The sequence below is a fragment of the Salminus brasiliensis genome, chromosome 21 (assembly GCF_030463535.1).
Source record: "Salminus brasiliensis chromosome 21, fSalBra1.hap2, whole genome shotgun sequence".
Classification (NCBI taxonomy): Eukaryota; Metazoa; Chordata; class Actinopteri; order Characiformes; family Bryconidae; genus Salminus; species Salminus brasiliensis.
The window spans coordinates 27,812,493-27,830,397 of record NC_132898.1 but is presented as its reverse complement, the minus strand read 5'-3'; the positions used below and the strand labels follow the sequence as shown (position 1 = coordinate 27,830,397).

The 17,905-nt window shown below is 40.6% G+C and overlaps 1 protein-coding gene across 3 annotated transcripts in view; it reads right to left on the bottom strand.

The window, feature by feature from the left end:
• The window catches only part of prkcdb (protein kinase C, delta b), a 47,484-nt gene that overhangs the window by 7,441 nt on the left and 22,138 nt on the right, over positions 1 to 17,905 (bottom strand). For 2 of the 3 annotated variants that reach the window (XM_072665460.1, XM_072665459.1), the window contains exons 2-11: positions 14,114 to 14,235; positions 12,599 to 12,865; positions 9,642 to 9,807; positions 7,501 to 7,532; positions 7,169 to 7,254; positions 5,177 to 5,306; positions 3,631 to 3,731; positions 3,290 to 3,377; positions 2,018 to 2,166; positions 1,047 to 1,220 (exon numbers count right to left, since the gene is read on the bottom strand). In XM_072665460.1, coding sequence (XP_072521561.1) covers positions 1,047 to 1,220; positions 2,018 to 2,166; positions 3,290 to 3,377; positions 3,631 to 3,731; positions 5,177 to 5,306; positions 7,169 to 7,254; positions 7,501 to 7,532; positions 9,642 to 9,807; positions 12,599 to 12,865; positions 14,114 to 14,222 — 1,302 coding nt within the window. In that variant the 5' untranslated portion in view covers positions 14,223 to 14,235. The remainder of the gene's footprint in view (positions 1 to 1,046; positions 1,221 to 2,017; positions 2,167 to 3,289; positions 3,378 to 3,630; positions 3,732 to 5,176; positions 5,307 to 7,168; positions 7,255 to 7,500; positions 7,533 to 9,641; positions 9,808 to 12,598; positions 12,866 to 14,113; positions 14,236 to 17,905) is intronic. The other variant, XM_072665461.1, reaches the window with a different exon arrangement.

The following is a 17,905-nucleotide window of genomic DNA, read 5'->3' as shown; positions in this document are numbered from 1 at the left end:
CATCAGTCCAGTTTAAACTTCTGTCCTTCGCCAATATGTATATTTATATTTAACAATTACAATTATAAGTCTTTATTTATAGTAATGTGGACGAGCAGTGCGTGTAAATGTGTGTCCACCTCTGGGGAAGAATGCAAACTATGCATTATCTTCATGAGTCGCTGACGTTTTCACTTCATTTTAGCGACACAAAAAAATCCCTGACTGCATGGAAATTTGAAAGAAGGTGGAATGAGGAAGAAACTCTGGCTTAAAACCCAGATTGTTACTTTTTATCTTCAGCCACTTTTTCCTCTACACATATTCATCATCTCTGAAAAAGCTCAAGGTGCTAGACTGTCACGCTTCACAATGACTAATGAAAAACCCACTGACTCTTCAAATACCCGACACCAGAAACTTTTTCCTTGTCAAGCGACTTAGAGCAGTCGTTCTGCACAGTCACGGTCACAATATCGGCCAAGTCAAGTCATCTAACTAAACGCAAACAGTCTAATAACAATATAACTGTAGCAGCTGTAAGACTACTGGTGTCCATCTATGACCTCTAAATGATTGAGTTGTGAGTCTTAAGGCAGTAATTCTGTGCTTTACAAAAATTGTTTCTGCAACGTGTCAATTAATGCGGCAGAATTCAGAGAGACCTGTTTTGAAAGTATTTAAAGTATCTCCAAAACTGTAACTTTCCAAACTGTTTTAACTTTCAATGGAGGTCAATGTAAAAAGATTGTATTCCAAGACATTTTGGAGCGTTTCTATTGGTCCATTCATCTTGAAATTGTGGCGCAATGTAAAGAACAACAACCAGATTCAGATTATGTCATAAATAGCTGTATTTCCTGTATATACAAATGTGACTAGAGGAACAACTATCTAATAATATTCAGACAATAACATATTTTAAGTATCTGAAAATAGTTAAAAAGAGAATAAAATTAAGAAAAAAAATTTTTTAAGAGAACATTTTATTTTATTGATCATGACAATCCAAAGTTAACGTCCACCTCTATTAAGCACTAACTGAGGCGCTAAACCAGCCAACTCACCTTGTTCTGGAAGGTGCAGTAAAGGTGTGTGAGGAAGGGGTTTTCCCAGGCTAATGACAGCACCCTCTTCTCCACCATGGTGCACTCCACGTCATCGTCCATCAGTACCACGTCCTTCTTCAGAGCCTTCACTGCAAAGTACTCGCCACGGCCTTTAAGCTCAGCCAGCAGCACCTAATGCAAGGAGGCACACCGATAAATCAAGAGGACCCTACTGACAGTACATGATACCGACCAAGCCAGCGGTTCCCACATAATGTTCCTAGATTACCCCTGAATTCCCATCTATAATGCATCTGATTCAACAAGTCATATAGGGGGGGGGGGGTGTTTATTCCAATCTTGAGTTGAGACTTCCAGCAAAACCCTAGTGAAAGCTAAAGGGCTGCTAAGCTATATTGTCTGTTAATTGGTATTGTAATACTAGCCTTAGCGATAGGGATTGTAATGTGCCAACGAGCCAAATTACAGTTTTTAACTCTGTGTTAGAAGCATTCTGTCCAATTTCTAACGTATTAAAGTCTTTCTTTTTATTGACAACATCTGACACCTGTTGATTATTTTAGTTAAAGTAATGCAGGTCAGTTATTAAAGGGGTAGTTCAGTGAAAAATCTAATGAACATACTTTTTCAACCAAGTTATGCTTGATATCGGACATGTACTTTTTTCTATTACAACGAGAAATGCTAGGCTAACATAGCTAACAAACACTAGATTTACATGGTCACCAATTTATTCTGGGTAAATGATGGCAAATGTATCTGTTTTAAAAATCTGTTGGAAAGGTATGTCCACGAGTTACAAACATGCTGGTGCAACGGCATGGATAGACCTTATTTAAACATTTAAGCTAAGTGGATCTACATTACCATCCACATTACGTCCCACTTTGTAGTGCTACTTTGCTTTACAACGTGTGCAATGATACCACATACTGTGCTGAGGTAAAAGTAGTTCCAGTCACACTCACCTTGCCAAAGCTGCCTTTGCCCAGAACCTTGTGGAACACAAAGTTGTCGAAGTTGACGCGTGTTTGATGGGAGATGGTGGAGGCAGAGGGTGGAGCGGAGGGTGTGGGAGTAGTACCATCCCATAGCTTTCCATATTGATTGCTATCTGCTAATATACATACAAATGACCAACATTAAATCACTGGATGAGACAGACGAATAAGAAACTTTTGATTTACTGAAGTATTCTGATAGTGTTATGGTTTTCAATACTGTATCAAATCTCAAAAACACAGAATAGATTATTTATATTTTTTATTTTATTAGTTTAGATGTAAATATTGGTGGCAGACAGTGGTTCATGTTGTGTTTAAACCCTGAGCGCTAGATAGCAGACTCAGATTTTATGCACATTATGGTGTGTTTTTTATGCTATGACACTTTCCCTAAAATTGAATAAAACATATGTGATATATCGCCTTGCTTACAGTATCGCAATATATTGCAACATATCAAATCGTAACCCCTGTATTGTGATACGTACTGAACACAGCCGTAGCCACGTGCACTATTGCTGTGGGCACTTACATAGCAGTGCACTTACATCCCTATCTGTTTTTCCCATCTGAAAATAATAATTCTGAGCTTGTACTCTCTGTACTACAGTTTCCAAACAAGAGTCATTTTAAGTATTTAAAAATTGATTATTGATTTCTGGTTGATTTGAACACCACCAATAATTAATATGAGCTCAAGGTCTAGTTAAAAAGTATCTTGGCCTCTTTTTAGTGAACAAAAACAAGGGTTCTTTAAATTTTAACCCTTTTTGGTACTGAAAAGAACCGTTTTTCAAAGGGTTTTATATAGAACCAGATAAAAGGGTTCTATGTAGTACTGAGAAAGGGTTTTTTTGACTCTTAAGCCTTTTTGGAGACAAATAGCACAATTTTTAAAAGGTTTTCCACCAATGTAAAGAACCCTTTAACCAAGCAAAGAACCATTTAAGCATCCAAAGTGTTCTTTGAGTTGTCGCGGTCCTACATAAAAACACTCCATATTTGCACTATATGTCGAGTAGGAAGATAAAAGGTAGTTTAAGAACCTTTAATGGTTCAACTTCAAGAATCTTTTCATGTCTAAACTGTACTGGTTTTAAGGGATGGATCTACTGGCTTCCATCACATTCCCATCATGTTTGTTTAAGACCAAAATAAATGGCACTTCCTATGGTCACTGCTGTTCATTGCAACTGAGCTGAGCGTAAACACTGTGCTGCAGTAATGAAGGCTTACCACTAGGGTCTGCTGGAGTGTTTTTGGCTATATCCTGATAGATGCCAATGTCTGACAGAGTGGGATCAGGCCTCTTGGTAGATGATTTCTGAACAGAAACAAAAGAGTTGCATTAAGTTTAGTAGATTATTTTTTTCAGTAGTTTTTTTCTAGTGCTATCAAGCCATTCTGGATCTGAGAAAGGTGCAGTATTGAACTACGCTACATCCCGAAATGGCTACTCAGCCTTATCTTAGAGGCTGTCACTCAAACACAGTAGAACTGAGACTGCTTTTATAAGCTGCTGCTGTAGAGTAGATGATTGACCGATGATACTGCATGCAGTGTTGTGAGTCACCTACCAGGCTAACTTGAGTCAGAGCCTCAGCTAGGAGCTTCTGGTTTATACCGCACAGGTTGGCTACTTTAGTCTGGCATTTGTGATGGACGTTCATCGCACAGTCTAAACGGAGAAAGGACATGGAATTAGGACAAAAAATAAAAAAATAGGCAGACAAAGAAAGTTAAAAGAGAAATTAAGGGACAAAATGCTTCTGACTTTAGGCCAATAAACAACCATAGTGAAGCTTAGAAACCTCAATACAGGCTTCAAGTATGGTTTTAATATTGCCAGTTCCCCCAGTTCCTCAAAAACAAGGCAACAGTCCAGCTTTGTAAAGACAGAAAATGATTAATGCCGCCAGCATGTAAGCTAACCACAGAAGCCCTAATCATTCATGGATTCACATACTCAGTTACTCAGATTTCCCATGTTGGAGGTTGATTTTTATTTATTTTCTTAAGATCCCAGTAAAACAAGCCTCCAAATTGGATCCTAAGCAAGAGCAATTAGTGGCTAAAGGACCATTAAGACCAGCATTTTCTCCTAAATGGAGCATTCAGTCTGAATGAAAACCGTAAAGATAATGTGGGTCTTTATTGCCATTATACTTATACACTTAGACAGTATAATGAAATTCTTCTCTTCTCTAAACATAATCCAGCTCAGAAAGCCAGGGTGCAGGGTCAGCCATGGCACGGTGCCCCTGGAGGACAGAGGGTTTAGCCTCAGCAGTGGCAGCTTGGTGGACAGGGGTATTGAACCCACAACCCTGAGATCAATAACCCAGTTAGGTTTTGTTTTTAACATTATGCTTAAGAACTGAATATGGACAGTCCATCTGTACAACATAGAGCACAAAACCTTCCCTCCTTTTCTTTTCAGTGTGGGTTGTATCCACTTTTTTCATACCGTCATACTGTCTCAAAGTTTTCCAGTCAGTGACCTCCCACAGTGCTGCCAACCTGTGGCTATCTTAAAGACACATGGGGGAATTAGCTTTTTTGGCCTTGTACTAGATATACACAGAACAGAACTTTGACACATTGGCCGTCTATTAGTTGACGTTACAGAATTGGCAGTTAGAGCACATTACCCTAGCCTGTACTCTACCACTGCTGGTGGTCTTGTGTGATGGGGAGATTTTCTCATGTAAAATCCATCAACAGCCTAAAGTCAACATCATCTAGATGTGGTGCTGTTACTCAGCAACCAGTGGAGTGGTATGGGGAGGGGGGACAGATTTAACAACATGGGTAAAACCACCTGAATACAACTGACTATAAATCTTAGTAGATGACCCCCGACCCTTAGATCACCTTTAGACCCTCTAGAACAGTGGTCTCCAACCTCCTCCTGGAGAGCTACCTACCTGCAGGTTTCAACTCCTTTCAACCCAAATCTCACACACCCCCTTCAATTAATCGAAGACTATACTTAGTTGGATCAGATGTGACCGATTAGGGTTGGAACCGCCTGGGGGAAGGCAGCTCTTCAGGAGCATGGTTGGAGACAAGGTAGTACAAAGAGGGAAGACGAGGGTGAGGACATAGCAGAGGACACCTCACCTTCACACTTGAGGCCTTGCTTGACCATTCCCCAGAGCAGACTTCCGCAGTGGTCGCAGAAGGTGGGACTCATGTAGTTGTGAGTCTTGAAGCGATGCGGCATGTCGATCTTGAAGCGCTCTTTCTGGAACTGAATACACACAAAGGAGCCATAGGTTACCCGCAATCGCAGACCCTGCGGTCGGTGAGCACGGTGGCAGCCTCTAACCTGCCGCATGGTGCCCAGTTCTGAAGACCAGAAGCTCCTTATTTTTTTTCAAAATAAGCCTTTTCACTATCTCTAGCTACCAGCCACTACTAACTCAGTCCTGTGGACTTCAGTTCACAACTAAGGTGGTTACGGTTGTCTTTTAGAGACATTTTAAGACGCTACCAGACGCCTGACCAGGTCCAGGCTACTGAGCCACATGGACGGACTTTTAAGAGGTTACAGGCTAGTATTGATCAGCAGACTCTGATCCTTGTTGGGTATGTTTTGCTAGTGTTGTGAGTGGTCAGTTTGGCACTTTGGAACGCAATGACCTTTCACACTTACACTGTTAAAACACAATGGCATTAATCAGAAGAACTTATTGGTACCTATGTAGTTATTTTGATGGATTTGCATGTCTATCTTATCACAATTTGATTATATGCTGAAGTATACTGGTGAGACTTCCACTCAGTTACAATTTAGTCATTAACACTTAGCTCCTAACTTCTTTTTTGTGCTTAATTAAGCACTGATACGTTGGATGACAACATCTGGACTGTGTTGCTTCTCTTGCTTTGGAGCATTTTTGACCTAAATGAGCCCAAAACAAAAAAACAGAGCCTAACAAACATAAACCTCAGTTCCTATACTGATTGATTCTGACTGAATTAAGGAGCTGTAGGTAGTTACTCAGGACTAACCACACATTCGTGAGGCTACATAACACCTCCTTATGCTTTCCATCACAACTGGCTTAAACCTGCATAAACATTTATAAAGGCTCAACAAGCACCAGCTGCCTTGATGTTTTCAAGGGTGAATTGACAAGAGCTGCCTTTATGACACCTTGCACATTTATGTCAGTTGTCATGAAAGGCTTATATAAATGTCACGTATCCTTATGAATGGTGCCCCTTTACTTCAGTGCGTGCTTAAGCTACTTTACCCACCTCTGGGCAAAATGGACAGGCTGTCTATCCAAGTGCTTGAACTAAAAACGCATCCAGCTACATTGTATGAAAATGGTACTTAGTGCACCTTTAATGAATTTCTTTATATATATGGCAATCATAACTAAGATTTTGTCCACACATATACTGATAGTTTTTTTTTTTTAAACTGAGGTTTCTGGCTGCTCTTTGGCCTCCGGTCTACATGAAAATGCTGTTTTTGGTCACTGAAAATGAAGCTTTTTGAAAAAGCTCTCCAAGGTGAAGATTTTCGAACACAATTTTTGAGCTTTATTAAAGAAAACACTGACATCTGAATCTCAAATCTCACTGGCTGAATCTCAAATACCTCCTTACGCCCTATATAGTGAAGTACATTAGTACACAGATACACGGATAGATTTCAGATTTCAGAACAACACAGGAGTTATTTAGTAGCGGATTAGGTTGGGTATTTTGTGGAGTACCACAGGGTTCTGATATTAGGCCTATTAAGTTATTATTATGACAGAAATGTTAGTTGTGAGAGTGAAGTGTGAGCCTGCAAATAAGGTTTAAGGGTGTCTCAGTAGCAATTTATATATTTGTATAAATTTGACCATGTTTTGATCACAAATAGATTTTTTTTATATTCTTTGCTTGTAAAGACCATAAAGTACCTCTGGGTGTTGGAATATCAGTATATAGTCAAGGGACTAAACACACACTAAACACTGGCTTGATCAGAGTAAGTGCAATGCATTGTGCAGCTGGTGGGACTTAATGTATTGTTCACGCTTGTGTATGTGTGTGTGTGTGTGAGTGAGTGAGTGTGTTAACCCTACAGATACAAAGGAAGTCAGTCCTCACCACAGTATCTCGGCTGTTGGCTGCAGTTCCTGTGCATCTTCCAATGATCTTATCAATGCACTTTTTGTGAATGGCCGCATTGCATTCTAGGAAAGACAGAGAGAGAGAGAGAGGGCGGAGTTTATGGTAGGCAAGGTCTCACACCAAATGTACCTGATCAGTAAAATAATGTTTAGCCTTGGACTAGGCTTCATCTGCCTTCAGAAAAGCAGGCCTGTACTGAGAAGTGTTAATAAAGCTAAAAGCAGACTCTTGTATTGATAAAGTGATACTGACTGCAGACCAGTGTGTGTTCATGTGCCTGTATTTCAGTAGTAATGACAAATACTCACGTCTGCATTTGTAGCCCTGTTTGTTAAGACCCCTGTAATAGAGATAGGAGGTGTTAGTTATTCAATGGCTTTATAAGACAAGACAAGACAATGTTTTAGAGGTTTTACATTTTTTACTAAAAAACTAATCCAACATTAAACATCTTGTCTGAAAAAGTATGTGAATCTTTGCTTTCAGAAACTGGTGCAACCCACTCGAGCAGCAATAGCTTCTATTTCTTTGTGGACTTACTTGTGGGTCATTGTCTTTCTGCATGACCCACTTCAGTAGATTCCCTAACCTGGTCTCAGGGCATGATCCTCCACTCCCATGCCTTATGTTTGGCATGAGGCATATACCAATCAACCATAACATTAACACCACCTTCTTGTATCTACGCTCATTGTCCTCATTATCTCAGCTTCTCTTATCATATAGGAGAACTCTGTTCTATAATTCCAGATTATTCTCAGTCCAGCAGTGATGTGTCTGAACCACTCGTACCAGTGCAACACACACTTACATGTCCCACAATGACAATGTAATCTGAGACTAACCCACCACGCAAATAATACCTGCTCTGTGGTGGTCCTGTAAGGTCCTGACCACTGAAGAGCCGGGTAAAAGGAGGATAACAGAGTATGCAGAGAAACAAAAGGACTACAGCCTGGACTTATAGAACTACACAGTGCTCCTATATGGGAAGTGGAGCTGATATAATGGTCAGTGCAAGTAGGTGGTGTTAATGTTATGGCTGATTGGTTTATATGCTGAAATGCAGTATTTTTGTCCACAGAACATTCTTTTACTAAGCTTCTGGCTTATCCATGTGGTCTTGAGCAAACTTCACCAGGGCAGTGTTCTTTTTTTTAGAGCACATGCTGCACACATAATACCCGGCTCCAATGCACCAGCCTGCAGACGGCCAGCACCGCATCAGCCAACTATATGAACATTTTTGTCTTTATGAAATGACAAATGAATTCTGAAACTCCTAATAGAGTATGTTTTCTGGTAGCTGCAATGGTAGTTAGAATTGCTTCATATTCATCATATTTCCATTTACAATCTTCATATTCTTGTACTCCTCCCCATGTTCACACAACCTACTGTTCACCATCAACTTCACACTGCCATGTGTCATGTTGATTCATTCGAACCTGAGCTGAAAGAGAAAGCTGTTCTCCACTGTTGTGAAACATGCTAATTGCTGTTGCATTAATGTTTTATCAAGCCGAAACTACGTCGGACACCCAGACTTAGAAGTATGTGCTTTGTGAGGCCGGCCCCAAGATAATACTGTAACCAGGCCAGCACTATTCGGCTGTTCCACACAAACAAACATACACACCCTCTCTCGCACATTACACCAAGGCACAGCCCAGCAGATTGTGCTGAGCCTGCTGAAATGAGGAGGAATCCCAAAGAGCTGCTAAATGAATTACTGTGCACATTTAGCCAAAGCAGTTCAGATGGCCTGCGAAGATATGAGTGGGATGTGGATTCAGTTGCAGAGGAGAACAGGAAGGTGAGTGTTTATACAATAATCTACGGCCCAAAAGACAAAGTGTGCAGAGTGCCAAAGACAACTCACCTGTTACTTCCATTGAAAATCATGTAATGCAATTTGTTTTCATTTTCCAGTGGATTATACATATTATTGTCACCCAAAAAACTTTTTTACTGCTAAATTTGTCATAATTTTCATGATGAATGGATTAATGGAAATTGTAAGGTTTTCTAAGGAAATGTAAGGAAGGCAACTAGGTGATATATATAGTGATATAGTGGAATATAGACAATAAAACAATATATTTAGCTGCTTTTTTACATTAGAAATGATCAATGTCTTTAATTCTGGTCAAACAAATAAGTGCACACTTTATCCAACCATATTATAACTGAATATAACTAATTCCAAAATCAATGCAGTTGAATTCCTGCCTTCAGAATAGTATCAGGCCTCCCAGATTACAGTAAGCCAGTTGGCCATCACTGGCATATTAACTGTTGGGATCATTAACAGGCACTGTCCTGGAGATATCAATAAAAAGACAGAGATAATTCAACACTTAAGTATTAACGCATAACGCACTCTCATCCTTCCACTAATCTACTCATCCATCAATGCATCCACCCATCTATTAATCAATTCACTCACCAGACGAATTCCCGGCAGACAGAGCAGAAGGTGGGCTGTTTAAAGAAGGTGGCGGTAAACTCGTGATTTTTGATGAAGTGAACTTTGGCCTGTTTGATGGCTCCTCTCCTTCTGTTCAGCGTTAAAATTCCATCCTCCTCCTTATCCCTCACCGAAGCCTTGCTTTCTGAAAGACAATTCACACTGCATTCAGCGCCGTATTTCAGGACCTTTTCCAGCAACTTTGGGTAAAAGACTACTGTAACAGTTTGGTTACTGTCCTTGGACCATAACCAGTTACATTAGGGACCTAGCATGTTTGTTGAATTACACTCTCAAAAAGGGTTCTTTAGAGTGATGCCAAAGAAGAACCACTTTTGGTTGCGTAAAAAAACATGCTTGTATTGTGAAGAGTGAAGAACCTTCATGTAGATAAAGAACCTTTACATCATGTTACGGTTCTGTAGTGATCTTAAAAGAGAGCCTTGATCCCCGTGTTGTGATGTCAGAACTTTAGTTATTAATCTCACTGCAGAAACCATTGGGAGTTATTTAGTAGCTGTTTAGGCTGGAGTCCCACAGGGTTCTGATATTGGGCCTATTAAGTTATTATTATGACAGTAATGTTAGTTGAAAGAGTGAAGTGCGAGCCTGCGAACAAGGTTTAAGGGTGTCTCAGTAGCAATTTATATATTTGAATATAAATATATATATATATACATTTGACCATGTTTTGATCACAAATAGATAACACAAATATTCTTTGCTTGTAAAGACCATAAAGTACTTCTGGATGCCAGAGTGTCAGTATATTGTTGCTGTCTCCCAAAAACTTTAGATCTCCAAAATGGCAAATTTATACGAAGAAAAAAAGAACCTTCTTAATTTTCAATGAAAGTCCATCACATCAAATTTGCCTAACAGTGATAATATGCTTTTAACAAAAGCTTGTTAAAAAATATTCAAAGGCATTTTTTTTTATTAATTAAAAAATAATCAGACATTCGTAATGTTTAAATCTATCTACTTTAATTCACCCGAATCAAATATGAAGTAACTACCAAGGCCTTTAAAGGACCGGCTCCAGTGGAATCTTCTGAAGGACCGTGTCGTCATTAGGAGGGGAACTCCAGATTCCAGTAAATTGCTAAGTGAATTTGACAACCCGCCCCCAAACGAGTGAAGCTGGCAAGACTCTGCCCTCTCTGAAGCTACACGTGAGCTCATATTATGTAAATAAGACGTCATGGAGTCTGTTTTTTAGGGTGGAGCCAGAATACTGAGACTGAGCCTCTGACTCATTGACTCATCAACTGGAGTAAACAAAACCACTGGCACTGTGGAACACACAGGGGCAGCTGACGAAGGAGTGCGTGTGTGAAAGGTCAAAGAGGGACAGAACAATGTAGGCCAACACATAAAATAACACAGTAGCATGAGAACTGAGAAAGGACAAAAGAAACGATGAGAAAAGGCCCAGAGCGAAGAAGATGATCTTCAGTTTATGGCTCATTTCCACCACCACGCTTTTCTGTGTGTATATGTGTGCGTTTTGGGTTGGGGCCTGCTGTCGGCAGCCCCGCTCACACTTTTGGCGGACAGAGCAGAGCAGAGGCCTGTTCAGACATGAATTCTATAAATAGGCCGGACTGTGCCTCTTTTCAGGAAACTCATGAAAGGGGGAGGGACTGAGACACAGTCAGTCAGACACTTCAACCACTGCACTCCAGAAACCCTCCCCACTCAGCTACTGCAGCAAAGCCAGGCCATCTTCAAGCCCTGCCTCATGTTTTCAAGGCAAACCAAACTAGAACCGAGACTCGTAGCTTTTTCGCAAGAGGTTTATTTTAATAGTCCACTATAGGAGAGGCACGATACCTCATTTTCATATCTGATACCGATACGGATACTGCAACCTTGAGTTTCTGCAGATACTGATACCAATCCTTAGCCCTTTAGGCCAATTTTGCATGATTTTTCTTGATAGTCATAACTTTATTTGCCTAAAATTCATCATTCAGTTATTTTCAGGAAAGCATAGGCTACTCAAATATATCAAATAACTTGAGATGTAAATATTAACTATATAATATTAACTAATTAATTATAAAGTTACCATGTTTTGATCAAAGATTTACTTTTTTATTTCATATTTTCTGATTGTAAAAAATATGAAAGTAGGTTATTATTTATGGTATTTATGGTCTTTACAAGCAATTAATATTATATAGTTAATATTTATAGTTCACAGCTCAGACATCCTGTTGGAATTTGATAAAGTATTTTTGAGCAGAAAATGCAATAATTTGACTGATTTATTTATATGTATAAATCACAATTGAAAAAAACCCTGAAAATTATTATTTATTCATTTGTCATTTATGTATTTATTCATATATGCATATAGGGGATAGTTTTGGCTATGGATCTAATATCTGATCCAGTGATTTTGGCCAGTAATGGACCAATACAATACTGAGCATTGGATCGGTGCACCCTTAGTCTTCTATAGATGCTATTTAAATGTTTGTACTGTCAAACATAACCTGTAAGAATAATACATGAATATTTGTTTGCAATATTATCAATATCTGTTTATTTGTCTGATCAAAAATACAACAGGTTGCAAAAGCACTGTTTCACCACTAGGGTGCATTTTGTCATCACTGGCTCCACTACACCCTTAAAAGTACTTAAAAGAGCTTCAAAGGGTTCGTTGAGTGAGACCTTTAAATTGGAACAGAACCTTTACATAAACTGAAGGTTCTTTAGACCTATAAAAGGTTCTTCACACTAATGTTCTTTATGAAACCCAAAGTGGTTCTTCTAGGGTATCGCTCAAAGAGCCATTTGAAGCACCTTCCTTTTTAATATCGTACAACACATGCCTGTATCCATGAAGCTCTTCTGTGAGCAAATCGTGTTTGTGGAGTGGAGTGTGTTGTGGTTTGTGAGTGTAAGCATGTAAATATGCCCACCTGTGTCAGTATCCTCCACAAAAAACTGCACCGACATCATCACCTTCCCAGAGGGCTGCAGGTCTACCCAGAATTCCGCACGGCCATTCCCCTTTTTGCAGCGCTCGGCAATGACCGACACGCCGACTGTGGCTTCCGAGAGAGTCTCCTCAGCTGTCTTCATTAGGAGAACCTGGATCACGCGGCCCTCGTAGATATGAGCATCAAAGCTGGACTTCCACGCCGGGTACATGGTGGGCTTCCTCTGGACGAGAGTCTTCCCTCGCTCTGGTGACAGAGAGGAAGAGAGAGAGAGAGAGAGAAAGAGAGAGAGAGAGAGAGAGAGAGAGAGAGAGAGAGAGAGATTTTAATTCTATAGCAAGAGTTTAACAGCAGGTTTAGCTGATGTTCCTTGTGCCACTGGCTGTAACGCAAACCCAAAGCATGATCGATCCACCCTCATGCCTAACAGTTGGAAAGGTGTTCTTTGCATGAGATTCTACAAGCTTTTTTCTCCAAACATTCCTTTGCACAGTTTAAATTTTCATCATCATCAGTTCATAGGACTAGTTTCTGAAATGTATCAGATTGTATCAAATGTATCAAATGTATTTTTTAAGCTTTGGATGGTGAATTTTGAAGAACATGAGTATGCTAAAACTTATGTTTTATGAGTATGCTTTTTTGAAGCATTTTTAGTTATACAGCACTTGTTTTTTTAAAGAGCTCTGAATCCATATAAGTAGGTTTGGGGTGAACTTACTGTGGTTCTGATAAATTTAGGCATGTGTTAATTTGGGAATAGATGCTACTGATTGGTTTCCATTACTTATCAGCCACATTTGCCTCACAATACAAAACCAAGGAGGCAAAATTCACACATCAGTTTTGGGGCAAGGGAAGAACCAAATGACACATTATGAGCAAACAAGCCAAGCCATATATATGACTGGTATGTCATATTCATGTATGACTGGTATGTATGGTGGCTGAGATATACGCATACCTCAGGTATACCTCAAGGTTGGACGCACCTACTTGAATGTGTGCTGATTATCATCTTATAAGCATTTGATCCAATTGCTTTAAGTGACCATGTTTTTGGTTAAAAAAAGAGGACACTAGGGGCACACGGGTATCCATCATAGTTAGGATGTTGTGACTGGCTGGGGGATTTCTGGTGGGATGTCAAGCTGTATGTTGAACTGAAAGCTATTATTTGCTAAATGAGTAAATGTGTATGTATTAATGTACATTAACATGCTGTAGCTGCATGGTCTGAGAGGTATTTCCACCCTCACACACACAATGCCTATATCTTAGGCCTATTTGAAATCTCCCGCCATGACATCCTAACTACAGGGGATACCTGTGTGTCCCCAGTCTCCTCTTTTCTGAAAAATATGGTCACCCTAGTATTTGGATTTGGATCAAATGTTTAGATCCAAATGATTGGTCGCACACATTCAAGAAGGTGTGTCCAGACATTTGACTGGTACTGTGTAGATATAGTGTGTATTGGACATGCATACTAACCTGTACTGAGAGACTCCTTCATCTTGATGGCGCAGAACGGCTGCTCAGCCAGAGGAGGGAGGTTCCCCAAATCAAAATCATTAAAGGCGATCCGCAGGAACGGAGCCATGGTGAAATCTTACCTGGTGTATACACACACACACACACACACACACACAAACACACACACACAGAGAAACAGAGGAACTGATCAGATGTTGAAACAGCTGTTTACAGGCTTTGCCCAATGTACAGGAAGCTGCAGGAAATGTTGCCAGAGCTGAGCTGATTTCATTTCTCACACCGCAGACAGAGAAACGAAAAACCTCCACATTAAGTCCAATACTGAAGCAGAACAGCAGACACGGCAGCACAGGAGGGTTCGTCCTTTACTTCAGGCTCCACAAATAAAGCTGATCATATTAACTTGGTTAAACACATTAATCAGAATCTACACTACACTACATTATGTTGTGCCCATTGCTGACACAGATGTGCAAATGCACACACATGCAGCTTGTTTAGCCCCTGTACAGAAGTAAAGCCAATAGACAAGGACACTCTGGAGCAGATACACATCAACCTATTGGCACCATGCCTAATGCCAGGTGTGGGCTAGAAGGGAACAATCCCCCCGAGCATTGAGCTGTTGAGCAGTGAAACTATGAATGCAATCAAATCCTCACAGTAATTCCCCAAAATCTAGTAGAAAGCCTTCCTCCCTGGACAGTAGAGACAGTTACTCTAACAAAAGCAGGATCAACACTTTTTAATACCCTTGATTTCAGAAGAAACACTGAATGAGCAGGTGTCCCAATACTTTTGTCCATTTAGTGTACCTTTTTAAATGAGTTCAATGAGTTATTGACTGACATTCTGCCTGATTATAATAATGCATATTTTAATGTATATCATTGTTGTCGCATAGAAACATCCCGAGTGATCTTGAGCATTTTTATTGGTCCAATTTTGAGCAACTTCTGATTTCCATTATGTCAAAAAGTCCAAACCGACAAAAATTGAGATATTGAGATATTGAGCGACAAGGTTCTACAGGTCTCTCACAAGACACACCCATGACGATGCATTTCTGGCTACTGTTTCAGGCCTTGTTTTTAGTACAGTACAGTATTTTTGGAATTTTTGAAGACTAAGCACGGCTAAGCTTACAGCTTTTTCTTCATCATTTTTCATAGCGCTTCACTGAACTATGAAACACTCTTGTTCGGATTACCACAGCAGGTTCTAAATATGGAAAGGAAAATTCAAAAATAAAAACCCTGACGTCATTAACCTGATTTTTATTAGATTCCACATTGCGTCATTTTCCAAAAGCTGACTGACCGTCGGACCAAATTCCTGACAGAATTACAGTGTACACCCGCGCACAAAAAAAAAGCCCTCGGCTGCTTTACAGTTGCAGTGTGTCATAACTTGCCAGCTCTTAGACTTTACTCCCTCCATTTCACAATATAATCACAGAGATTATGCAAAGACTACACACACACACAGACACACACTAAGCTATGGCTCTTGTGACCACAAGACAGAAGTCCCTGTCCAGCTGCAAAGATGAGTAAGCAGTTTTCGAGCCCTGGAAGGAAGTAGTTTGAGACTGCAGTCTGAGTCTGCATGGCCAGACTGCTGTCTGAACAGCTCCAGCTGTACTCGGAATATGGCTGTCATGATAATTCAGTTCATGGCAAGCTGTATTTCTCTTGGCATAGATGAATAATAAGAATTCAGTACATGGAACTGACATACAGTGAATCTCAAATATGCTGTTCTTCCTGCTTCAAAAGAAAATCACAAAAGCACAAGTAAAACAGAGCTGTAAAACGAGCCAATTCTAAAACCCCCAAACTGTTACATCACAGTCTTGACTCGTTATATTTACGTCCCAAAATTTACATAAACTCCCGGCCACTAGAGAAAGCCCTAGTCTAAGTTGGCGAAATGCTGGTGTTGTTAATACTGGGGAGCGTCTCATCACCTCCGGACACCACTAGTCGTGGGAATATGGGTTGCTATGGGAACTAGGCCTCATGACCGCAGCTTTTCCTGTGCCAGTATCCGCAGAAGAGGAGCTCAAACTCCAAGCACATAACAAAGCGAAAGCTGTGCTAGGCTAGAAGCTAACACTAGCTGATGCTAGCTTGTACCATTTCTTCTCTTCATCACCTGCTTCCTCGAAAACAAGCTGGACCATCTCAGCTGAACCAAACTGGAGCTAAACTCACATCAGAAGGGAAAGCACTGGCTCTCCTTTTTTATTTTTACAGGTAAGACTTCAGGACGACTTACCAGGAAAGCGAGAGAGAGAGAGAGCAAGGCTAAAAGTTAACCGGCTCATTGTGCAGAGGGGACACAATGAGGAGACAGTATCCGGCAAGACTCCAGCAAGACTATGCTACAAAATGTGGCTCCTGTGAGCCGTTGCAGTGCCGCAAATCACAAATCCACTGTAGAAGGAAAATCAGCATGTTTCAATCTGAGATAAAATAACAGGGTGGTAAACAGGGTGGTCACACAACATTGGAGTCACATACTTACTATTTCTACAACTTAAACACCATCCAAACGCTCCATAAATGCTTTCTTTGGCCCCTTTCAAGCTCTATTTACTTGACTAGTCATCAGAATGAGGAGGGGAATGCTTGATTAATTATGCATGTAATTAATAATGAACTTCCCCACTGTTCCACCATCCACCATCTGACAACAGATCAGCCTACGACCAATGCGTTTCTCTAGGAGGGGTGTGCCAGTGAGCTGGGCCTCGGCGAGTTGCTATGGTGAGGATTACGGGGAACTTTAGCTGCAGATTCCAGCCAGCTGAATGGCCCCCACGTTGCTTAGGCAATTAACGCTCTCAGCCTGGAAGTCAAAAAGCAGCCCTCAACAAAATGCCTTGGGGAATTTTGGTGTGCGGACCTGGGCCGGAATCTAATCCGCACCCCACCAACTCTAAACTCAAATATGAATAACACAACTAATCAGAAAACCTATTTATTAAGAACGAAAAAAAAAAAACACCCAATAACAAGGTGCAAATGCATACATGCTTATTTGCGCTGGAGCTATAGCATGTCCCCTCTATTAGGTAACAGTTAAAGCCAATGCCACTGAGAGACGGTTGGACCTACAGGAACACTATTGTAACACAGTGTGCAATTACACACAACGGAGCTTCAGTCCCCATATATGGTCATCAGGACATTCTTAGTAGTAGCAAGATGAGTAATCCACAAGTTAAGAAGAAGGGAAGCCGCCATATTGTTCTGTAAGCGGGGGAGGAAAGAACTGGGTGTGCGTGGGCCCATGCGTGAGGTTGGATTTTTCTTCAGCTTCACCAGTGGGACGCTGATTAAAGCAGAAATGAAATGGGGACAGGTGGAGTGAGACTGAGCAGGCCTGCATAATATAATCGCTTGTTAACCATCACTGCTCTTCTGGCCTCCACACAATTTTCCTCCTCAGTTCTTCAGCTGTGCACAGAAGAACACTAGAAGTCATTAGTCACCCAAATTGTTTCTGCAAGGCTCACTACAGGCTCACAGCTTTTTCGCAACCTGCTCAAACCACATCCAGGACATTTTTTTTTAAGGTGGCGCAGACTTGTGGATGTGGTTTAGGAGGAGCTTAGCAGCGGTACACCAGAACTAGGCCTAAGAAACACTGCTATATTAATCATATCTGCGTGTTTAGTCTGACCAATCACAGTGTATTGAAGTATATCTGTAGGTGTTCGGATGAACGTTTGGTCCAACCGATTGAATTTCTTTGGTCAAAATAGAGCACTGGGTCCTCTTT